Below are 24408 nucleotides of genomic sequence, written 5' to 3' on the forward strand. Positions count from 1 at the left end.
ACAGGCTGTGAGTTGCTTGTGGGCACGGATGGTATCGACTAACTCTGTAGTATGGTATTTTCCTAAGCGTTTAGTACAGTGCTTTGGATCCAGTGAGTGCTCAGGAAATACCATTGAGATCTTGGAGCCGTGGCATCCCATGGCTTTCATAACCTCAGTTGGCCCCGAGAGCTGTTCCTCAGGAAATTCTTCGTGGTTATCTAACCTCCTGCTACAGTCTAAACCGTTTTGTCTTGTTCCGTCCACAGTGGAGGAGAGAACGGTTTATCAGCATGTATTTCCAGGGGTCAGCTGCCTAGCCCCAAATTTATCACAGCTCACTGATAGTAAAACTTGTGGGAGAATTTTCCCTTTTGTCTGGTATTCCCGTTAAAAATTACAAGTCCAGTTCTGGGATGTATTGACTCTGCTCTGTTGAAGATAACCAGACATGCCTCATCTTACATTTGGGTAGCTTGTCTTTCTTTCTAAGCTTTTCTAACTTGTCTAATTTGAATCCCTTTTATCAGCATCATTGGTGTTTATTAAGCACTTACTGTGTGAAGCGCACTGGACTAAGTGCTTGGGAGAGTAGTAGAGTACAGCAGAGTTGGTAGACACATTCCCTGCCCACAACGAGCTTAGATTCCCCCTCTCATTTATGAATTTCACATTTGGATATAGTATGCGCAAGTATACCCTTCCATCCAACAACCTAATTATTGAGTTAATTTCATTGGCCAAAATGCCAAGGACCTGTGTAGCCCTTTATCTAGTGTTTGGTTTTTGAGTATTCTCAGCCCTCACTATCCTCTGTACTCTGCTCTTGAGGAGTGTAAAATAGGAGACAATAGGAGTTTATCCAGTTAGGACTTGTCTTCTTTCCTTTACTGGCAAGTTTCCGTTTTAGCTTTCTGTGGCCACGACAGACTCGAGTATGTCCGCCCAAGTACAGCACTTCCGAAGCCGTGCCTACACAGCTACCAAGTTCTATTGCTTTGGTGTCTTTTTGTTGCTAAGTGGCATTTGTTAGGCGCTTATAGTGCACCAGGCACTGTACTAAACACTAGGGTAGATACAAGCTAATCAGGTTGAACGTAGTCCATGTCCCACGTAGGGCTCACTGTATTAGCCGGTAGATGAGGTAACTGAGGCACAGGGAAGTGAAGTGACCTGCCCAAGGTCCCACAGCAGGCAAGTGGCAGAGCGGGGATTAGAACCCAGGTCCTTCTGACTCCGAGGCCCATATTCTGAGAAGCAGCATGGCGTTGTGGACAGAGCACAGGCCTGGGAATCAGAAGGTCATACGTTCTGATCCTGGCTTCGCTGCTTGTCTGCCGTGTGCCCTTGGGCTAGTCACTTCACTTCTCCAGGCCTCAGTTCCCTCATCTACAAAACGGGGATTAAGACTGCGAGCCCCATGTGGGACAGGGACTGTCAAACCCCATTTGCTCGTAACCCACCGCAGCACTCAGTACGGTGCCTGGCACAGAGTATACCCTAATTATTATTATTACTATCGTTATCCATTAAGCCACGCTGCTTCCAGGGTCCTTACGGGGCTCTGAAAGAATTCATCTTAAGTCAGAGGGTTAGTGCAGAAGCTGTTCCTGCAAAAGTTGTTGGGTTTCTTGAATGTCTGCCAGAAGATTATCTTGCTCTCCGGAACCGGTGTGAGGATTTGAGGACGGGGCCTCGGTTGAGATGACCCCCTCCTCCCTCTAAAATATCTTTTTTAGGGTGATGGGTTCCTCCCAACTGTCAAAATGGGATATTGTGAGTGTGAAGTCTTCCCAGCTGTGTCATCTTCCATTTAATCAGGCTGGGCCCCCTTTAAATATGCTGACAGCCCTGTTACTTTTCTTTTCTGAGTCTTCTGTTTGGTAGAGCTGTTCTCTTGTAGACAGAGAGGGCAAAGTTCTGTGCTTTTTCCCTCCCTCTTAATGCAATTGAGACTGGGTTGTGACAGATTAGCTCAAACCTGGGCAAAGGAATCCTCCTCCAATTTGTTTAACTCTTCTTCAGTTCACTTGGAGGCTGCCCCCCGCCAATCCCTTCCTCTAAACGCCCCCAGCCTTCATTCTCCCCTCCTCGGGCAGATCCCAGAAAAAATTACAAGCCATGGCACCTCCTTCACAACACATCCAGGAAACAGCTGGATTTCATTGTCGGTGGTTGTGACCTCGCTTCTCTCCCTACTCCCTGAGAGAGAACTGATTTCAAGAACAGTGTGTCCTGTGCAACTAAATTAATTGAAGGTTTAGTGATGGTGGAGGCCTCTGGGGTACGTTTGAACAGGAACTTTACTGGCCTGTGTTGGTGGAGCACTGTCTTCTCCCTCTGAGTTGCACTTTAAGCTTTGTATCCTAGAGATCTTCCTTCACGACGGACTCTCCTTAATCCTCTCCAGTTCTTGAAAGCATTATCCCTTTTGGAGTCTGCTAACTGAAATGAGCATAAGATTTTGATTGAGAGCTGAGCGGACACTCAGCAGAGTGATTCAGCCCCCTCCCCCCCCCCGCCCCGGCCTTAAAAAGCAATCATTTTTTGTGCATGGCTAACTGTTCTCTCTTCCTTCCCTTACAGAATGGACACAGTGGTGTTCGAACACAGCAGACACTAGACAGTAAGTACACAGAGAGCAGGGCGCCCTGCTCGGTCTGCACCGCTAGCAGAGAATTTCATTTCCATTTCACCTTTGGCTGGACTGCGAGTGTGCCGATTGCCAATGACACGACACCCCTGACCGATCCGTCTCCTTGTTCAGCCGGCTGGGTTTCATTTGTCTTCAGAGGCTTCTCGATTCCTGGGGTGTGGTGCTTGGTTCACCCAAGAGGGGCCCTCGGTTTGGATCTTCACCGAAAACCCGCAATCTCGCCCGCTCCTAATCTGGTGGGAGATTTTCCCGGTGCCTTTTGCGACGGGCATTAGATCGGCCGATTTTTGGATCGATTTCAGCCCGCTACCATCATAGGGAGCTGTGGGCGTTCAGGTTCCTGAACCGGGTTGAGTTTGAGTCTTAGGCTGGAGAAACCCACGTGTCATCTGCTCCTGTAAACTTGTCGGGGATTACTCGATCTGGCTGTGGTTTGGGTAACCGACATGGGATGATTGGCTTTCCGCGGGATGTTTTGAAAGTAACTCGGCTCCATCGAGGGCTCAACATCCCAAAAGCTGGTCATCCGACCTGTGGAGATTGAATTAAACGGAACGGTTCTCAGGTCAGTTGGCGGGGGCGTGCCTCGAGGGGACCCGGGCGTGTGAAGCGAAGAGAAGAGTCCTTGAGGGACGGGGGCTGGAGCGGTAGAAGAAAGGGGAAAGAAAACAGGGCCCGGGGAGAGAAGGGAGAATCCCCCAAGCCTGGAGCGTGAGGTGGGTGAGTTGGGCCCCAGGGTTGCAGCTGTCACAACAAGAATCATGAGTTGCTCTAGCGAAGTTGGGGGCGACCTTGGGGAGGAGCGTCTGGAGTATTCCAAGGCTGTCCCAGGGACAGTGTCAGCTGAGGAGGGATGGACAAGGAATCTAGGAGGCAGGAGACGCTTTTCTGGAGGGCGGTTGCTGCTTTTACAGGCCGATGTAGATTTCATTGAACGTGCAGTGGTGGAGCTGGTGGAGTTCTCATCTCAGTGCTTGGAAACCTGGCCCTTCAAATTAAGGCACAGAGATCATGAATTGTGGCCAGCTAACTTGACAGAGCGATTGGCACCGAGGCCTAGAAACGGGACTGTTACAGAGTGGGGTGAGCAGGATAAAGCTATAGCGTTGAGGCCAAACTTGAGAGACGAGAAACCTGACCTCCCTGCTTCGGACGCTCTCGCTTTCAAACTAGACCTTTGCCTCATTTTGTCCACAAATTCTCTGTTCACAGTCCTTCTTCTGGCATACTGTCCCCCCCCCCCACCAACACGCACACCCTAAAAGTTCCAAACACGGGGTTGGCCGTCTGCATCCTCTCTTGGACACGGCCCTTTGAGCAGAATGATTCAGTGCGTCTGCTTCTGTTTTTTAAAAAACCGCACTTTAAAAGCAAAGACTCCCCGAGCCCGTGGAAAACTGTCAGATGCTGGATTTTTTTCTCCTTTCTGTATTTTGGCTCTTCTGGCGCCTGGCACCGGTCAGTGCTGGCCACTCCTTTCGAGATCCTTATTTTCCGTCTTGGCTGTAATCCTCCTCACTTGCCCCAGCCTTGTGTGTTTCCTCTGGGAGTGACGTTTTTGGAGGGGAGCCCAGAAGACTTAAAACAGTTCTGCTTGGGAGGAACCCTGCTTTGTAAACATGGGCTTGTTCAATGAATTGGATAATGTCCCCTTAGGATAAAACATTTCTGGGGCTAACGTGATTGACAGAGGCGTGCCATCCGGGCTTCTAGGCTCAGTGTTAACCATTCAAGTGCTGAAGGATGTTACTCTCTGGTGGCCATCTGTAACCTTGCAGTGACCGTATAGTTTGGGTTTTGAGACCCGTTGAAAACTGGATTGGAATAAAAAGTACAGACTCGCCACCTTCCTTGGAAAAAAAGCAAATTCCTTCGTAGCTCTTGAATGAATTCTGATCTGTAAATAAAGTTCTGAAACTCTTCTCCTTTGGAAACAGAGAACCCTGCCTGTTAAAAGACAGTGCGGTAAGAGGGCAGAATGATCAGGGCATGTAGGTGGAATCTTAGCCCTTCTGGGAGTTTTGTTAGCAGGTGAAACTGTGAGTGCAATAATCATGATGATAATTGTGGTATTTGTTAAGTGGTCACTACTAAGCGCTGGGGTAGGTAGAAGATAATCGGGTTGTACACAGTCCCTGTCCCAGTTAGGGCTCCTAGTCTCAATCCCCATTTTACAGATGAGGTAACGGAGGCCCAGAGAAGTGAAGTGGTTTCCCCAAGGCCACAAAGCAGGCAAGTGGCAGAGCCAGGATTAGAACCCACGTCCTTCTGATTCCCAGGCCCATACTCTATCCGTTAGGGCACGCTGCTTTGATGCCTCTCATTTATTTTTTGGTCTGGCATTACCGGGTTAACAGAAACATGATGCTAACGTTGAAGCCCGCTCTGGCAGATTCCAGGATGCTTCCTGTCTTGGAGACATTTCCGCTGGTGCCGTCTTTGGGTGGCATCGTTCGTAGGTGTGACGGCCACGCCATGGCACGCTCCACCAGCGTCTCCCAACCTCCGGCTCTGGGCCGGCTGTCCCGGGATTTGAAGCTGGCCACCTTTCTCAAAGCCGTGCTCAACCTCCCTCACCCCTGCCCCCCTCCCCAATTGGGCAGCCGTAGCCTAGCCCCTCAGTGGCACCTGTTCTTCTTCAGACCTCATAGGTATCACGCAGCCCACCCTGCTCCTCACCCGTCAGTAGTTCACTGGGAGGCAGTGTGCTTTAGCAGAAAGGGCGTGGGAATCAGGAGATGCTGGCCTGCTGAGTCATTCATTCATTAAGTCATATTTTTTGTGCGCTTACTGTGTCCAGAGCACTGTATTAAGCACTTGGAAGAGTACAGTACAACAATAAGCACAGTTCTTGCTCACAACGAGCTTACAGGCTAGAGGGAAAATAAAGGCATAACTAAACAGCACCTGCCAAGATTCGTGCTCGCGTCGCCGGATTCAGAGTCCAGAGCACTAACCGGTACAACGGGAGTCCCAGCTGCCCTGGGCCTTGGTTTCCTCATCTGTAAAGTGGGGAAAATTGGATTGTTCCTGCCCCTCTCTTCCTCACAGGGTTGTTGTTGGGAGGGTAATTGAAATGAATGGTGTCAAAGCGCTATGGAAAGAGGACAGCGCTCAGCCCAACCCCAGATATTATCATCTTCATCCTTATAATAATAATAACGATATTTGTTAAGCACAAATAAGATACAAGTTAATGAGGTTGGACCCAGGCCTTATCCCTTATGGGGCTCCCAATCTTGATCCCCATTTTACAGATGAGGTAACTGAGGCACAGAGAAGCGAAGTGACTCGCTCAGGGTCGGGCAGCAGCACGACCTCTGACTTTCCGGCCCGTGCTCTGTCCGTGAGGCCACGCTACTTCTCGGGGGCTCTGCACTTTGAGGCTGATGGTGCCTTGAATTTGTTGGGAAGAACAGCTCTTCACGAATACTGATGAGGCTGCCCAAGAACATGACGTGATTGACAGGCTCGGGCCACACGGCTACAAACCCCGCCGCACACAACCGTCCCTCTGCAGATAGATCTTTCCCAGACCCCGGGCCACCTTTTTTTTGCTGTTGTTGTTGGTAGTGGTGGTTTTGGGGTGTTTTTTATGGTATTTTTTAAGCACTTCTTACGTGCCGGGCACAGTTCTAAGCTCCGGGGTAGATACAAGATAGGTTGAGCACAGGCCCTGTCCCACGTGTGGCTCACGGCCTTAACCCCCATTTTTACAAGTGAGGTAAATTCCAGACAGACACACATGGGGCCAGCAGTTGTTTCCTCACTTGAGATGTTGGACCCCATCCTCGATGGGTAGAGAGAACCCATAGCATAACTGCGCAGAGTAGAACACCCCACTATTTCCCACCTTCCAAACGACAGAGCGGATCCGAGTTAGAAACGGTGCCACTTTGTCCACTGGGTCACTGCTCGTCAGAGGGAAGAGAAAGACATTTGGAGTCCCAAAGCTTTTAGAAAGCTTGTTTTTAAAACTTAAGTTTTAAAACACCCAGGTTTTAAACCGAGGTGGTGTTCTGGCTTTTTTTTTTTTTTTAACGCCTTTGCGTTCCTGCTATTACATAGAAACTGGTTCTAGAGATCTCACCTTGACCTAAAGCCTTTCCCACAGGAATGTCAGTTGAAAAGACAGTGATGTTTCCTTTCCAAGCACATATCCGAATTGTGTGTGTGTGGACAACTTGAAGACTGAGTCTTTTCCTTAGCCTAAGCGCTTTCTTATCCACTAGGTGTTTACTCATTGAAGCCGTGAGGTCCGAAAAATGAGGTGTGTCAGTCCGGGCAGGGTGTATCGGATTGCAGGTCTGACCCTTAGAGTCAGAAGTTAAAAGAAGGCGGCTCTTGAGAGTTTGAATGTGAAGGGCAGGAGGGAACGACATATACTCTCCAAACCCAAAAGGTTTAAAATATGCAAGCAAGCCAACAAAGCAAAGACAGTTGGATTTTTTTCAACCTGATCTGCATGGTTAGCTGATAAACTTGAAGGAATATGTGATCTGACACTTTCGGGGGGTGAGGGTGGAGAGGGTAGCGTGTACGTGTGTGCTTCCCCTATCTCAGCAGTTTTCTTGGTTTTTTTTTTTTCCTTATCTGATGTAGCACCCAGCGGGCCTTCCTCTCGATTGAAGGATTACACCGCAGTCCCAAGTAAAGATGGGAGTTAGGGCTGTCCCACACTTTCAGCCCCGTTTTTAAAATTGGCCAATCCTTGTCGGGAAGATCGTGACTTCTGCCGTGCAACCCTAGCTTATGCGATGGCAAGAAAAATATCCTTTGGAAACGGAAAAGGAACAATTCCCAGTCATTTACCCTCGCCTCAGCCCGGCCCCCTCAGGTAGAGGTCGGCCGCGGTTCCTAATCCGGCACCTGACCCCAGTTTGACCCGACCCCCGCATCTTGCTGCTCACAAAGTGTCTTCTTTTTTCTTTGACGCTCAAGGCCAGGGTTTCCGTTCCCCCCACCCCGGGGGGAGCCCTCTCTGACTTAAACCGCCTCGTTGCAGCTACGTCATCCGTCCCGTCGCCGAAGACCACCGATCCCTCTCCCGCGTTGCCAGCGGCGGGGTCTCTACCCAGCACGGCTTCCACCACCCCGCTTCTGCCTTCAGCTCCACAGCACACAGCCACGCTGCCCTCCTTAGCCCAGGCCAACGACCTGTCCGGCAGCTCCCTCTCTCAGCTGAGCAGGTATATCTGAAGGGGGAAGGCGGGGGGACCCGCGTGGAAAGCGGGGTGAAAGCCAACGCGACACCCAAGAGGGTGGGCGCACACGTCATGGGAGACGCGCCCGGGTGGTATCGAGGGGCGGTACGGTTTCTTGACCCCGCCAGCCCGTCCTGTTCCCCGGCGAGGCGCCTCAGGCTCGTTGGCATTTGGCTCCGGTTCAGGATGGACCTACCGGACCGGAATTAACAGGACACCCGAGAAAGACAATGATGCCTGATTTCCAAGCACATATCTGACCTCATTTGAGGAGAGCTCAAGACTGAGTCTTTCGGCACGGGTTGCAGTGCAGTGGACTTTGGGGTCTGGTGGAACTGTCTACGCTCCTACCCGGGTGTTGGTTTTTTAGGAAGGAGGGGCGATCCTGCCTCTGATTCGAATCACGGAGGCTATAGGGGTTTAGCTCTTACCCAGCCTCTGATATGGAGCATGCTGAATGTGGAGTCAGATCATTCGTCCTGTACGGCCCTCTCAGGTGCTGGCTGGCAGCACGTTAGGGAGAAGGCCCTACTTCTCCCAAAAAATCTGGTGTTTTTTCTCACGGGGAGTACATTACTGGTCACCAGGACTTGTAGGTTTATTTGTAAGGAGCCATTTTACGGGAAGGGCAGGGAAAGAAAACCAGAGCTTTTCCTACCACGACCCACCCGTGTAAGTGCATAGCACAGTGATTTGCACACAAGTGCTCAATTAATAATAATAATGATGGTATTTGTTAAGTGCTTAGTTTGTGCCAAGCATTGTTCTAAGCACTGGGGTAGATACAAGGTAATCAGGTTGTCCCACATGGGGCTCAAAGTCTTCATCCCCATTTTACAGATGAGGGAACCGAGGCACAGAGAAGTTAAGTGACTTGCCCAAAGTCACACAGCTGATAAGCGGCAAAACCGGGATTAGAACCCACGACCTCTGACTCCCAAGCCCGGGTTCTTTCCTCTAAGCTACGCTGCTTCCCCATTGAATGAATGCAGCTGGGGGGACTTGGAGAGAATTTCCTGTTGATTCAAGGCCTCTTGGGACGGGGAGAAGGAGGAAGCACGAAGAGAGCCTGGCAGGGTGCTGCCTTTAGGTTGACAACTCAGCCCTCAGTACAGTGCTCTGGATGCAGTAAACACTCAATTACTATCGACTGATTGATCCCTGGGCCAACCCGGGCAGACGTCTCAGAGCTGGAGGCTGGGCTGCCAGAGGCAACCCTCGCTGCCGCTTCTCAGTTGGCACCTCCTGGGTTCGGTGCCCATCCTCCTCCCTCCCTCATTCCCCAGGGGGTCCTTGCTACCTGAGCGGAGGTGGGGGCAGACAGGCGGAAAGCCGGCCAAGGCGGCCACGTGGGACTCGGGAAGCGGCTGCTGTGATGCAGGCGTCGGGGCTGCAGTCTAGCAACGGGAATCGACGCCGGGTCAGGTGGTGACCGGAGCTGTGGGGGCAGCCGGGGGGGACCGACTGCCCACTGGCATTTGGCCCTGGACCCCTAGGTGGGCCCTTCTAGGTGTCAGTAAAAAGCAGAGCGTAACTAACCCCTGAGCCGAGGGGACCCTGGCTGCTGCTCTGGTGCCGGGCAAGTCTAACTGGAAATCCCACTGTCTCCGCTTTTTTGTCTCGTAGCTCACTCTCCAGTCATCAGAACAGCCTTTCCTCGGCAGCAGCACTGTCATCTAGCACTTCACACACAGTAAGTTCTCCTCCGGCTACCAAGGCCAGCCTTACGGTCCGCTTTCCGCCCGCGACCCTGAGGTCCGCCGTACGTCTTTCTCAAAAGATTGGCCGTTTTGCCGGAAGGTCTGTAGTCCCCCCGAGCCGTCCAGATACATCCGAACGCGGAGTCCTGGCCACAGTCGGGTCCGTGGAGCCGTTGCGTTCCGGGAAGGTAGGAGGAGATTCGGAAATGCCTCCGAATAAGGTCCCTTCCGAGGGTTGGGCTTCCTGGCCTTCCATCGTTTTCTTTCATGGAGCGCTTACTGTGTGCAAAGCACTACACTAGGCGCTTGGGAGAGTTCAGTAGGTGTTTGCGGCGGAAAATGAAATACTAGCTGGCTGCTGATGATTGAGGGCTGTCCTCGGGGGCACCACGTGGTCAAAGAAAAGGCTCCTGTGATGATCCATTGTCAGAGGTCATGGGTTTGAATCCTGGCTCCTCCACATGTCTGCTGTGTGACCTTGGGCAAGTCACTACGCTTCTCTGAGCCTCTCATCTGTAAATGGGGATTGACTGTGAGCCCCACGTGGGACAACCTGATCATGTTATATCCCCCCAGCGCTTAGAACAGTGCTTTGCACGTAGTAAGCGCTTAACAAATGCCATCATCATTATTATTATTATTATTATTATTTCCTCCTTTGAGTAAGGGAATTGAATTCCAGAGAAGGCTGAGGTGAGCGGGCCTTGACATTTTAGGCATTGGTAGTCGCTGCCAAATTGAAAGCAGCTCAGCAAGGTGGTTAGCGTTCCTGCTTAGACTGTGAGGCCCAGGTGGGACAGGGACTGGGTCCCATCTGGTCACCTTGTAGCTATCCCAGTGCTTAATACAGTGCTTGGCATATAATGAAGTGCTTAATAAATACCACAATTTATCATTATAGTATGATTAGAGAAGCAGCGTGGCTCAGTGGAAAGAGCATGGGCTTTGGAGTCAGAGGTCATGGGTTCAAATCCCGGCTCTTCTGATTGTCAGCTGTGTGACTTTGGGCAAGTCACTTAACTTCTCTGGGCCTCAGTTACCTCTTCTGTGAAATGGGGGTTAAGACTGTGAGCCCCCCGTGGGACACCCTGGTTACCTTGTAACCTCCCCAGTGTTCAGAACAGTGCTTTGCACACAGTTAGCACTTAATAAATGCCATTATTATTATTATTATTATGTGCCGATGGTTTGCCACTGGGACACAGAGAAGTGAAGGGACTCGCCCGAGGTCACACAGCAGACAAGTGGCAGAGCCAGGATTAGAACCCACGTCCTTCTGATTCCCAGGTCTGTGCTCTGTCCACTGAGCCATGCCACTCCACCTCGCCAAATCAGGTGATCTGTCCCTGGCCAGCCCGGAGTTACGGCCGCTTGGCTGGTGCTTGGGGGAGATGGGGACCCTTGGGCCGCGCTGCTCCTTGACGTTCTTCCAGTAGTGCCCCCAGGGACTGCCCACCGGGCTCGTCTCCCCCATAATGAAGGGGCCCAAGCCTTGCCGCCCCCCTTCTGGGCCCCTGCATTGCCAGAGTTCCCAAGCCTGGTGACCCCCTCCTCCTCGGCTTGTGCTACTGGGACGGACCACCTGATGGGGCCACGGCCCAAGCACATGTTCTGGGGGAGATTTCAGTGAGGCCCGTACTGAAATAGGGACATTTGGGAGTTTCCCCCACCTCATTGAATCTTTCCAGCTTCTTAGGAAGGAGATCGTAGCCAGTGTTGCAGGGTGGACTAGCCCTCCGCGTCCTCCATCACCATCAGGAATGGTTTGATTGGAAGGAAGAGGGAAAAAAAGGGATATCAAAGATCCCCTTGCAGCGAAGGAAGCGGTTCATTGTTACCACTCTGATCTTCTCTTATCTCTGACCAGAGCCTCCCATCAGCAGCCCCCCGTCCTCTCCCCATTTTGATTCCCTCCTGTCCGCTTCTGTTTTCCTTCCCTCATCCTGCGCCCCTCCGCTCCCCCTTCCCCGGCCCCACACGTGCCCCCAAGCTACACTCGTGGCTCAGTCGGGCGGGTGTGATGTTGTGATGCTTGGTGTGCCTGTGTTGTAGGAGTGCATCGTGGTGGTGTGGTGCTGTAGGTGTTTCTGTTGGAAGAGTGCACTGCGGTGGTTTGATCAATCAATCGATCGTATTTATTGAGCGCTTACTGTGTGCAGAGCACTGTAGTAAGCATTTGATGCTGGGTGTGTGTCTCCTGATCTGTTTTCCAGCTCTTCTTCCCCCCCTTCGACTTAGCAAAACCTGCAGCTTCCCCCATCTGCTCTTTCCCAGCTGTCAAGGTTCCCAACTCTTGCCTTGTGTCCTCATAAGGGCTTATTGTAACGGCTCAGCGGCGGGGAAGGTGTGCCATCCCCAAGGGCGCGTTCTGTGGCCAAGGATGACGCCGCTAAGCATTTCTCCCTCTGCCTCAGACCCGACTCTCCTCCCCTCTCACACCTCCACTCCGTCCTTCACAACTCTTGCCAAGACACCGGGCCCCTGAAATGCCCGGCCGTGCCGCAGAATTTTCCGTAAGGGATAAAGGTGGTCTTCCGTAGGGACTCGCAGCCTTCAGGCCGGGAACAGGGAGGGTGCCATCGGGACTGGTATCTCCGTTGGGGCGGCTGCCCTGGGGCCCCGGGAGATGCCAGGCTGCTTCCACCCCCTGCCTTGCATGCCGTGAGCCTCATTTGGGTGGGCTTGAAGCGGCCAGTGGCAACAGCATCTGGAAAAGGAAGGAGATTGTAGCCATTGTCGCAGAGTGGAAATATCCCTCCGCTTCCTCCACCCCCATCAGGAATGGTTTGATTGGAAGGAGAAAAACAGAAAAAAAGGATATCAGAGAACCCCTTGCAGCGAAGGAAGCGGTTCATTGTTACCACTCTGCAGCTTACTCCTGATCCCGTGTAATGGGAGCCCCGGTAATAACTGTGTTGGGACCCGCTGATCGAGCCAGGGAGCGTGAGGAGGGGTGGAATATCAAGGCTTAAGGGATCCAGGCTTCGCAAGCTCTCATGAAATCGGAGATTTCTACTACTTCTCTTCAGAACACACATACCCTGGTTCCATCTCTCCATATGTATCAGTTGCCAGTCCCCTCTTCTCCTTTTTATTTTTAGGTTGTGAGGCGCTAAGGGACAGGGATGCTGTCTAATTCCCACCTGTTTTTTTCTCTAAATGCTTTTAATAAATAATAATAATAATAATGGTATTTGTTAAGCACTTACTACGTGCAAAGCACTGTTCTAAGCGCCGAAATACCGTTCTCAGTAAGACCGGGGCTGGAGGGGGAGCTCTTGCCTGCTCCTTAGTCCTCTTTCTGGGCTGAGAACAATAATAATAATAGTATTTGTTGAGCACTTACTATGTGCAAAGCACTGTTCTAAGCGCCGAAATACCGTCCTCAGTAAGACTGGGGCTGGAGGGGGAGCTCCTGCCTGCTCCTTAGTCCTCTTTCTGGGCTGAGAACAATGATAATAATAATAGTATTTGTTAAGCACTTACAATGTGCCAGGCACTGTACTAAGCGACAAGTTGGATACAGTCAGATCGGGTTGAACACGGTCCCTGTCCCACACGGGGCTCACAGTCTTAATCCCCATTTTACAGTTGAGGTGACTAAGGCACGGAGAAGTAAAGTGGACCTGACATCCACTTGAAGTGACGGGAAGCTCACACAACAGACACGTGGGAGAACTGGGATTAGAATCCAGGCCCTTCCGATTCCCAGGCCCTTGCTGTATCTTCTAGGCTGTGCAGTAAGCAGCAGCCATGTGGCACGGGTGGCCAGGTTTCAGCCACCGGCCCCCCCGGCTCCTTCAAGCTGAATATCCGGAGGCGCTCGGCACTCCCCCATCATCATCATCATCAATCGTATTTATTGAGCACTTACTATGTGCAGAGCACTGTACTAAGCGCTTGGGAAGTACAAACTGGCAACATATAGAGACAGTCCCTACCCAACAGTGGGCTCACAGTCTAGATGGGGGGAGACAGAGAACAAAACCAAACATACTAACAAAATAAAATAAATAGAATAGATATGTACAAGTAAAATAAATAAAAAAATTAATAGAGTAATAAATATGTACAAACATATATACATATATACAGGTGCTGTGGGGAAGGGAAGGAGGTAAGATGGGGGGGATGGAGAAGGGGACGAGGGGGAGAGGAAGGAAGGGGCTCAGTCTGGGAAGGCCTCCTGGAGGAGGTGAGCTCTCAGTAGGGCCTTGAAGGGAGGAAGAGAGCTAGCTAAGCACTTAGTACAGTGCTCTGCACACAGTAATGCACGGCAATAGAGAGGAATACGGCTGCGGGGGGAAATGGGGGCTCTGGACGAGACCGCGGGTGTTCCCGGCCGATATAAGGGTTATGAATTAGCCAGCTGGCCACCCTCCTTCTCCAGGCAGTCCTTCTTCCGTGCTGCTTTCCTGACCTCATGCAGGCTTACGTTGTAAATCCCAGCCGAAAGAGGTGGTGTTTGTCCCGGAGAAGGAGCATGGGTCCGGAGACCCGGGTTCTAACTTCACTGGACCTCCATTGGACATCCATTTCCTCTGATGACTCCCCAGGCCAGTAATGGTATTTATCGAGCGCTTACTCTCTGCAGAGCACTGTGTTAGACGCCTGGGTGTGTACGATACAACAGAATCGGAAAACACGAGCCCTGCTTTCAAAGAGCTTACAGTCCAGCGAGGGAGACGGGCGTTCAGTCGATCGTATTTATGGAGAGCTCACTGTGTGCAGAGCGCTGTACTAAGCGCTTGGGAATGTCCAGGACAACAGAATCGGTAGACATGATCCCTACCCACAAGGAGCTTACAGTCTGAAGCAGGGAGAGACGTTAATTTAAGAAAATAAATTACAGCTATGTACGTAAGTGCTGTGGGGCCGAGGGTGGGGAGAATAAAGGGGGCAAATCTAAGAACAGGGGCAAGACACTAAAACATATTACAGCTTCCTGCTGACGGCGAGCTTGCAGTCTACGTAGTGAATGATAGGGATAAGGTACTTTCTCTTTCTCTCTCTCTGTCTTTGAACAGAAACTCTTGTCTTTATCTATCATGGGGTAATAAACCTAATAAATACCACAGTCATTAAGGTGAGCAAGAAAGAGCCGATAGGGCTCATTGCCTGTAGACGTGAGCACTCCTCAGCTGATTTTGTTGTACTCCCCCAAGCCCCTAGTACAGTGTCTCGCACATAGTAAACTTAAACTCAGTAAATGCCGTTGATTGATTGATTAGTCACGCCAGCCACTATCCTGTTGAAGGATCTTTCCTTTGGACCCTTCCCCCTGGGTTCGGATCCCGCTCCGCCACTTGTCTGCCGTGTGACCTTGGGCAAATCACTTCACTTCTCTGTGCTTCGGTTACCTCACATGTGAAACGGGGACTGTGAGCCCCATGTGGGATGGGGACCGTTTCCAACCCGATTAGCTTGTATCTACCCTGGCGCTTAGAACTGTGCTGGACGCGTAGTAAGCGCTTAACAAATGCCATTTGAAAACTGAAAAGACATTTCCGTTTTCCTTTTTAAACAACTGCACAAGTCATGGCGTTGGGGCTGTTGCCACCTGTTAAAGTCTGCTTTTGCCATTACTTCTATTGGGAAATTAACTACATCAGTCACCGGCTCAGTTGAGAGAGAAGCAGCGTGGCTCAGGGGAAAGAGCACGGGCTTTGGAGTCAGAGGTCATGGGTTTGAATGCCGGCCCCACCACATGTCTGCGGTGTGACCTTGGGCAAGTCATTTAACTTCCCTGAGCCTCAGTTACCTCAGCTGTAAAATGGGGATTAAGACTGTGAGCCCCACGTGGGGTAACTTGATCACCTTGTATCCCCCCCAGCGCTTAGAACAGTGCTTTGCACATAGTAAGCGCTTAACAAATGCCATTATTATTATTATTGTCAGTCAATCCATTGAACATATTGAGTGCTTGCTGTGTGCAGAGCACTGTACTAAGTGCCTGAGAGAGTACAGTCTAACAGAGTAGGTAGAAACGTTTCCCGCCCACACCAAACTTATGGTACCTAGAGGGGATAGTGGGCTGTCACTTTCCCCGCCCGTGGGGTTGCACTTGCCGGACATGGCTCTCCGTGTCCTTAGTTGAATAATAATGATGGTATTTGTTAAGCACTTACTATGTGCAAAGCACTGTTCTCAGCGCTGGGGTAGATACGAGGTGATCAGGTTGTCCCATGTGGGGCTCACAGTCTTAATCCCCATTTTACAGATGGGTAACTGAGGCCCAGTGAAATGACTTACCCAAAGTCACGCAGCTGATCAGTGGCGGAGTTGGGATTAGAACCCGTGACCTCTGACTCCCAAGCCCGGGCTCTTTCCACTGAGCCACGCTGCTTCTCTGAAGTGAGTCCCGAAATGCAGCCCCTGTTCCCCCATCCTGCAGAGGGAAGGCAGATGGACAGAGGCCTTTTTTTTTTAAAAAAAAATGCTATTTGTTAAGCACTTACTATGTGCCAGTCACCGCGCTAAGTGCTAGGGTAGATAGAAGCTAATCAGGTGGGACGCGGTGCCTGTCAGTCAGTCAATCAGTGGTATTTATTGAGAACTTAATATGGGCAGAGCACTGTACTATGTGCTTGGGAGGGGACAATACAACAGGATTAGCCGAGACATTCCCTGCCCATTGCAAGTTTACAGGCTACGGGTGGTGGTGGGGAGCAGACATTAAATATAAATAATTCATAATATATAATTTATATACCTGTACATAAATGTCGTGGGTTGCGGGTGGGACAAACATCAGCTATCCACAGGTCATAGATCCAAGCGTATCAATGATGTGGCAGAGAGAGCAAGCTGGGAAGAAGAGGGCTTACTGGCATATAATGGCTTAATGTCACACATGGGGCTTATGTACAGTCTTAATCCCCATTTTACAGACAGAGGTAACTAAGGCCCAGAGAAATCAAGTGAGTTGCCCAAGGGCACACAGCAGACAAGTGATGCTGATGATGATGGCATTTCTTAAGCGCTTACTATGTGCAAAGCACTGTTCTAAGCGCTGGGGAGGTTACAAGGTGATCAGGTCGTCCCACAGGGGGCTCACAGTCTTCATCCCCATTTTGCAGATGAAGGTAACTGAGGCACAGAGAAGTGAAGTGACTTGCCCAAAGTCACACAGCTGGCAAGCGGCGGAGCCGGGATTTGAACCCCTGACCTCTGACTCCAAAGCCCGGGCTCTTTCCACTGAGCCCCGCTGCTTCTCTAAGTGGTGGAGCCGGGATTAGAACCCAGTTGCTCTGATTCCCAGGCCCGGGCTCTAACCACTAGGCCACGCTGCTTCTCGATTTCTTCTCAGTGGGCTCCTCCACCAAGCTCTTCCTGCCATCCCCCGGGCCACCCCAGCTGCCCATAGGGCAGGGCGGTGCGGAGGGGCTCCGGCCTGGGACCCGGGGCAGGGGCAGCGCCCCTGGTATGGGCCGAAGGGGTGCAGCTAGCTCTCAACTCATTCATTCATTCATTCATTCAATCGTATTTATTGAGCGCTTACCGTGTGCAGAGCACTGGACTAAGTTACAGTACTGTAGGACGTTGATGCTTCAAGGCTGTCCATCACCTCGCCCCCTCCTACCTCACCTCTCTTCTGTCCTTCTACAGCCCAGCCCGCACCCTCCGCTGCTAATCTCCTCACCGTACCTCATTCTCGTCTGTCCCGCCATCGACCCCCGGCCCACATCATCCCCCGGGTCTGGAATGCCCTCCCTCTGCCCATCCGCCAAGCTGGCTCTCTTCCTCCCTTCAAGGCCCTACTGAGAGCTCACCTCCTCCAGGAGGTCTTCCCAGACTGAGCCCTTTCCTTCCTCTCCCCCTCGTCCCCCTCTCCATCCCCCCCATCTCACCTCCTTCCCTTCCCCAAAGCACCTGTATATATGTATATATGTTTGCACATATTTATTACTCTATTTATTTATTTTACTTGTACATATCTATTCTGTTTATTTTATTTTGTTAGTATGTTTGGTTTTCTTCTCTGTCTCCCCCTTTTAGACTGTGAGCCCACTGTTGGGTAGGGACCGTCTCTATATGTTACCAACTTGTACTTCCCAAGCGCTTAGTACAGTGCTCTGCACACAGTAAGCGCTCAATAAATACGATTGATGATGATGATGATGATGATGCCCTCTGCGAGGCGAGGCGTCCGTTCAGGTTGCGCTGGTTTATAGTCTTCCCCTTTTGCTGGACTCTCCCATCTGGCACCCTGATGGGTATGGAGCCCATCCCGACACCGCTACGTCCCCCTCCCCGGCCCCCGAGTCGTTTCGCCCGTTACGCGGGACTCTCCCTGGCGGGGCCCGAAAGCGTTCTCCGCTGTCGACGACCCACTCCGGGTCGGTAACGTGCCCGTACGCAGACGTTCTAGCCAGAGGCGAGCCGGCTGGCCCGGCGGGGGGCCGGGATGACCCGACCTGACCCGGGCTGGTGATTTGTAGTTAACGCAGGACGTCTTCCCCTTCCGGCCAAGGGTTGGGCCTCGGCCGGCCCCCCGGGCTGAGGCACCCCGGGTTTTGTCTCCGTAGCATCCGGGGGCTGAGAGCACCGCCGCCGCCGCCGCCCTCCCATCCTCCACCGCCACCGCCACCTTCTCTCCGGCCGCCACCTCCGCCACGAGCACCACCTCTTCCGTCGTCAGCATGGCCAGCAGCAGCATGAACACCACCAACAGCCTGGGGCTGACTGTGCCCAGCGCGTCCATGCCAAGCGGCACCACCCGGGCCGCGCCCTTGGTGTCTTCAGGTACCGGACCGGGCCTTCCTCTCCGCCCCTCTGCCCGCAGCCTGGGACTTCTTAAGAAAGAGCGAGCGCTGTCACCGGCTGCCGGGCTTGGCCTCCGTCCCTCCGGTCCTCTCGGCCTGCTCCTGGGTTCCTGGGGCATTCCTTGGGTTCCGTGTCGCGGACAGCGGCTGAATTGGATCGAGAAGCCTGTTTTCCCTCGATTGTTCCCCTGAGTTGGGTTTCCCAGAGAGGGCGTGGTGAGGGGATGGTCCCCAAATCGCCCCAACCCAGATGGCCGCACCCCCTCCCCACGGAGGGCTGGTGGGTCCAAGCACACAGCTCAGAGGTAGAATCAGTCCCTGCTGCCCCTTGTCAGGCAGGGAGGTTTGGACGGGGCGGCATCCTCGTTTACTCCCTGCCAAAGCAGGGGCATTCAATCGTATTTATTGAGCGCTTACCGTGTGCAGAGCACTGGACTAAGCGCTTGGGAAGTGTGAGCGTGTCTCTGAGTCGGGTCGGGTGGGGCCTTCCAGGGTTTGGACCCACTTAAACGATTTGTCCCCTGCATCCGGCCACCCCCTAACCCCCTTTCTGCTCACGCGAGAATTCGGAAGCCTCCTGGCTCCCGGCGGGCTTGGTTCCCGGGACCCTGCGTTCAGGGAATCAACCCACCTAACCAGCAAACGGGGGCAGGGACTGATCGCGGGAGGAGAAGAACCGGGTGGAGTCTGTCTTAGCCTGGGCCAGGAGGACATCAGGAAGAACGTTTGCTCCCCCTTGACTTCCACACCTCCCCGCTATCCGCTCAAGGCTATCTTTATTCCGGGCCCCCAGTTCCCGACCGTCCTCCCTTCTTAGAACATGCCAGCGCGGATACCCGCGCGCGTACATGCGTGCCCACCACCTGTCTCTCTCATTACCCGCATCCCCACCCCCTGCTCTTCCAGTGCCCTGCGTACCTGGGTGGGTGGACTGCCGTGAGTTCCTTCTGCCACCCACCCTCAGCCTCAAGAGGCCCCCGAGGATCCCCTTCCCTCCAGTGGGTCCGACCCGGGTGCCCACGCCACTTCCCTCCCTTCCCCTGCCCGAATCTGCCAGGCCTGTACCTCTTGGTCACCAGGGCTGCACCAGCCGGCTCTGAACGCTTCGGTTTTTGCTTTCCCAGGCAAAGCTCCCCCAAACCTGCCGCAGGGAGTCCCGCCGCTGTTACACAACCAGTACATCGTGGGCCCCGGAGGACTCCTGCCCGCCTACCCAGTAAGCCCTCAGCTTGGACTCTCTCAGTCTGGCGCGTGAAGGGCCCGGGTCCGAGATGGGCTTGGGGGCGGCTTCGGGGGTGTTGCTGGTTCGCCAGCGTCCCGGCGGGTTTGGAAAGGGGAGGAGCCCCCGAGAGTGGCTGTGGAAAGCCCCGGGAATCGAGAGTCAGCGGGCAAGGAGCTGCTGGGAGCCAGCCCGCCCCCTCCAAGGCACTTCCTTTCCCCATCTGCCGCCGCCTCTCCAGAGGCTCCATTTCCCCCGCGGCCCTGGGAGCGCCGGTGGTCAGAGCCCGCCGCTCGGCCAAGCGTCCCGCTGCCCGCCCCGGCTCCACGACGGTCCGGCAATTTGAGGGCGACGGCGGGGTCTTGGGAGGCACTGCTCCGGCTAGCTGGGGAGGGTAGATGAGGTCTCTCCCCCGCACACCATCGGGTGCAGGCCAGGGCTTTCGTGGGGGATCCCCAGCCCACAAAGCGGCGGCTCGGGTACCTGCTGGGTGCTGCTGGATGGCGGGCGGGACGCGGGGCGCCGGATCCCACGCCTCAGTGGCCAAGCCCCGGGTGGCCGGTGGGAGCACGGACCCTCCGTGTCTGCCAAGCAACACGCCCCCCTCGCGGCTCGTACTTCTGCCTTGGAGCTGACTAGTAATCAGAGTCCTTCCGTCCTCTACCCCCCGGCCCACAGTCTCACCAGTGTTCTCTGGACAGTCTCTGGGAGCCCGCCCATCCTTGGGGAGAAGGTGGAGGAGCGCTGTGCCCCCTGGGGTCGGGGGGAACGGGCCCGGCCAGAGTTTTGGGGCACCTGAAAGGGGGCCTCGGACCGCTCCGGTGCCGCCAAGGACTGATACGATGGCTTCGTCTCCTTACTGTGTCTTCAAGCAGATTTATGGTTACGACGATCTCCAGATGCTCCAGTCCAGGCTGCCGATGGTAAGTCAGACGTGGTCGCGAGAGTGCCCGTTGTGCCCACCGGGCCCATTGTGCCGGAGGAAGCCCGGTGTGTGGGGGGACGGGAGGGTTGCCCTTCTTGCCGGGAGCCGCCCGCTTCCTCTTCCCTTGACCCTGCCGTTCAGGTGGATCTGGCTGAGGTCACTGGGCGCCGTTGGGTCTCTGTGGAGTGCCGCTTCCTCAGAGGACCCAGGAGCCGGTGAAGGGAGAGGAAGGCAGGAGAGAGAAGGTTTTTCGAAACAGAGACTCGATGCCCGAGGGACACCCGCTGTCGCTTTGGCGCGGAGTCAGAAACGGCCGGGGGCGGTCCCGTGCCGGGCCACCAGGAGTTCGGTCAGCTGCAGGCCCCTCCGGGTCTCCGCCCGGACGATCTCCCAGGCGCAGTCGCTGTGGTTGCCCCGCCTCAGGAAACGCTGGACCCTCCGGAAGTACTTCCTCAGCTTCCCGCCGGCGGGTCGGGGGCCGCCCCGGCCCGCCCCGCAGGGCCCCAACCGCTCCGCCTGCCGATCCAGCAGCCGCAGGAAGGCCTCCAGGCTGTCCCGGGCCCAGGCGGCCGGGGGCAGGTTTCGGCTGAAGACGTCGAGGACCTGGTGGCAGACCTGCTGGGCGATGAGCGCGGCGTTGGGCCGGCGGGGCCGCGCGGGCCCGAAGACCTTCCGGGGGAAGTGCAAGTTCCCCTCGAGCCCGAGGCACTCGAGGGGGAACCTGCCGGCCAACCGGTCCAGGAGCTGCAAGGCGCGCGAGAGGCCCCGCGGGAGCTGGTGCCACAGGCCGGAGCAGTGAGGGGAAGAGGCCCCGGCCCAGAAGAGCAGAAGGAGCCAGGCTCTCAGCAGCCCTCGTTGAGCCATGCCCGCCCGACCACCCACCGACCGACCAACCGACTTGCGGCCGGCTTGTGGGTGAGCCGGCTCCATGGCGCCCTGGCTTTATTCACCGGCTCATTTTCCTTTCATCATTGTTTGGTTTTCAAGAATTTCCCCCTCTTCTGCACCTTTTGAGGAGGCGTCGCTTTCATTTTCCATTTGGTCATTCGTTAACCTCCGGTACTTTTTTGATCCAGTTCCTCCTTTTTGAGCCTAAAGAGCCTCATCCATCTTCAGGGCTCCTCCTCCTCCTCCTCTTCCCAAGACCCCGCCGGTGGCCCTCTCCTAGGCCCCCCGGGAATGACGGAGGGGCCCCTCGGAAAGAGACGGAAGGGCCCCCCTCCGCCTCCGCCCCGGACCCACGGAGCACGTGGGCGGGAGGGAGTGAGAGCGGGCCTCCACTTGGGAAGACTGAGGAGGACGGAGAACGGGGACGGATTGGCGGTAACCCCCCTCGGGCCCTTTGGCTGCACCGGGCTTTTCCCCTCCGTCCCAAATGCGTTCTCCACAATCCCGGGCCAGAGCCGAAGGGCAGGACCGACGGTCCCGAATCTGAGCCCGTGGTGAGGAGGGGCCTCCGAAGTCTCGGCCCCGAGGCTGCCGCCCGCTCAGTTCAGTCTGGGGCCCGGATGGTTTCTCGACTTCCAGCCCGGGAGAGGAGCGGACGAGGCGGCATCTCTAGCGGAAACAGGGAGGAACGCGGCCGACGGATTGGAAGGCGGCAGTGGACCGGGGCCGGCTTGGCCCCCGGAGCTCGCGGCCAGGACACGTTCACGCGCTCGGGCCGTCCCGCCTTCCCAGGGTGGGAGAAGAAAGCAAAACTTCCCCGAAGATATCTCTCTGCAGTGGAGCCCGAGCCAGTCGTTTCCAAGTGATACTGGTGAACTGAGGCAGAGTTGAGCAAATGGGAAGTCCAGGCCCCGGGGGAGCAGTGGGAAAGGTGGGGAGGGATCCCCTCCCCGCCCTCCCCGGGGCACCGCCACCTGGGACAAGGCATCAAATGATCTGCAAGCGGTGTGTGAAGCCGCAGCCGATGAACCGGCAGCCGGGCGAGAGTCGGGCCAACTCATTCCTGGACTGGAAGTCCCGCTCGGGCCGTCGTCCTTACCCCCTCCCTCGCTCCCGGCTCCGACCCCACGCGAACGGGCCCCGGGCACGCCCGGCTTCTCCGCCGTCGATGCGGTCGGCAGCTGAACGTGGTGGATCTTTGGACGGGGTCGGTTTTTTTAACCCCTGAGCTTCTCGCCAGTCCCCCGGGCCCAAAGGGGGCCGTGTCGGAGGCCAGGGGAGGGGATCGTCTCACCGGGCCCGAGGATCGCCGGGCCCGGCTTCCCGGGGCCTCCTCAGGTCGGGTCATCCCCCACCCGCACCGGGCGGAGGCGAGAGCTCTCCGGGAACTGAGAGTCCCCCTCGCCCGCTGGCGTCGGAAGGGCCGACTGCCCGTTTCAGACTGAGTTTCCTTTCTTCCGATTCCCCGCCCCCGAATCTTCCGGTTAAGCGGCCCGGCCCAGAACGCTTGGGGCACTCAGAGGCCCGGGGGGCAGCCGGGTCTCCCAGCTCGCACCGGACAGGGGCCCGGGGCACGGCGGAGGAATTTTCAGGAATTCTCGGCTCCCGGGTCGGGGGGGATTGGGGGAAGAGAAGGTGGGGATTCTCAGGAGCCGGGCAGGGCCCCCTCCACCCCCGACCCCTCAGGCTTCCTGGCTTCTCGGTTCCGGTGCCTGCCCCCTCACCCCCTTGCTCGCTCCCCTCCCATGGCCCTCTTCCCCCCGCCCCCGCTGTCCGAGGCCCGCCAAGGCCCGGGCACCGAGCGGCTCCGTTGCGCCGGGCTTCCTCCGTTTCCTCCCTCCCGGGCTCGGGGCGGCATCGCCAGCGCCCAGCCCGTCCACCGAGAAGACGCAATCCTCCACCCAACCCCGCGCCCCTCCAGACGCCCCTCCTTTCCCCCCCTTAGAGTTAGGCGGGGGCTCGCCCCTCAGCCTGGACCGGGAGCCCAAACTAAGTCATGCTGTCCCCTTTCTAACCCTTTAGGCACCTCCTCTTCTGATGACTCCTTTTCAGGTTTGTACCGTTCAATCCGCTTTCTCAGCTGCCGTCCCGAGTCCCTCGAGTCGGACCGAGGGTAGTGCCCAGGCCTGCGGCATTCGCAGCCGAGCAGAGGAGGGGCGGAGCCGCGGGGGTCCGGGCCCGCCCCCCCAGCCCAGTCCCCCCCCCACCCCCCCCCAGGGGTCCTCCCGCCCCGCGGCCCCTGGTCCTGCCCCCGGCGGCGGCGCGTGGCGGCGGGGAGCGGGGCCGGCCGGCGCTCGGCTGTCCCGTGGCGGGGCCCGGGGCCCGGCCTCGTTGACGGCAGCGTTCCGGCCTGTCTTCCAGGATTATTACGGGATCACCTTCCCCGCTCCGGCAACCCTCACGGGCCGAGACGGCGGCCTCGCCAGCAATCCGTACTCAGGTTGGTCTCGCCCCCGGAGAGGCGGTATTCATCCGGCGCCTGCCGTGCGTGGAGCACCGTGCTGGGCGCTGGGGGAGGATGCCCGGGTGGGAGTTAGGCACGGACCCCACCCCTCCGGGGGCTCACCGTTCCCTGAACGTAGAAGGTCGGGGGAGGGACCCGTCCGGAACAACGAAACGCTAAAGCGGCCGGGGTGGGGGGACCGCGAGGGGCACGGAACCCCAAGAACAGTCGGCGGGGGGGTGGCACTGAGGCGGGCCGTGGGCCGCGGACCTTCCCCCTCAGGTGATGTAAGTAAGTTTGGCCGGGGAGACTCGGCGTCGCCGGCTCCCGCCACCACCCTGGCCCAGCCGCAGCAGAACCAGTCCCAGAGTCACCACACGGCCCAGCAGCCCTTCCTCAACCCCACGCTGCCGCCCGGCTACAGCTACACCGGCCTGCCATACTACGCCGGCGTCCCGGGGGTGCCCAGTGCCTTCCAGTACGGGCCGACCATGTTTGTGAGTACCGGGGGGCCGCCGGCCCCAGCCCCCCACCCCCCCGGCCTTCCAGTAAGGCCTTGCCTCGGGGCGGCGTCCCCTCCCGGGCGACCGCTGGGAGGGGGGGTACCGTCCCGCCCCGATCCCCTCCGC

General features: G+C 55.8%; 1 protein-coding gene and 2 non-coding genes across 10 annotated transcripts in view; all 3 read left to right on the forward strand.

The window, feature by feature from the left end:
- Window positions 1-24408, forward strand: part of UBAP2 (ubiquitin associated protein 2) — a 120225-nt gene that overhangs the window by 93654 nt on the left and 2163 nt on the right. For 5 of the 8 annotated variants that reach the window (XM_038743518.1, XM_038743524.1, XM_038743517.1 and 2 more), the window contains exons 17-25: window positions 2566-2605; window positions 7641-7824; window positions 9466-9532; window positions 18068-18284; window positions 19429-19520; window positions 20396-20446; window positions 23359-23388; window positions 23698-23776; window positions 24062-24276. In XM_038743518.1, the coding sequence (XP_038599446.1) occupies window positions 2566-2605; window positions 7641-7824; window positions 9466-9532; window positions 18068-18284; window positions 19429-19520; window positions 20396-20446; window positions 23359-23388; window positions 23698-23776; window positions 24062-24276 (975 nt within the window). The remainder of the gene's footprint in view (window positions 1-2565; window positions 2606-7640; window positions 7825-9465; window positions 9533-18067; window positions 18285-19428; window positions 19521-20395; window positions 20447-23358; window positions 23389-23697; window positions 23777-24061; window positions 24277-24408) is intronic. The other 3 variants (XM_038743519.1, XM_038743521.1, XM_038743522.1) reach the window with 3 other exon arrangements.
- On the forward strand, window positions 6758-6841 carry LOC119925942. Its single transcript, XR_005449864.1, has one exon. It is a non-coding gene; the product is annotated as a small nucleolar RNA SNORD121A (small nucleolar RNA).
- Window positions 8058-8135, forward strand: LOC119925943. The gene has a single exon (XR_005449865.1). It is a non-coding gene; the product is annotated as a small nucleolar RNA SNORD121A (small nucleolar RNA).

The sequence above is a fragment of the Tachyglossus aculeatus genome, chromosome 3 (genome assembly GCF_015852505.1).
Source record: "Tachyglossus aculeatus isolate mTacAcu1 chromosome 3, mTacAcu1.pri, whole genome shotgun sequence".
Taxonomy (NCBI): Eukaryota; Metazoa; Chordata; class Mammalia; order Monotremata; family Tachyglossidae; genus Tachyglossus; species Tachyglossus aculeatus.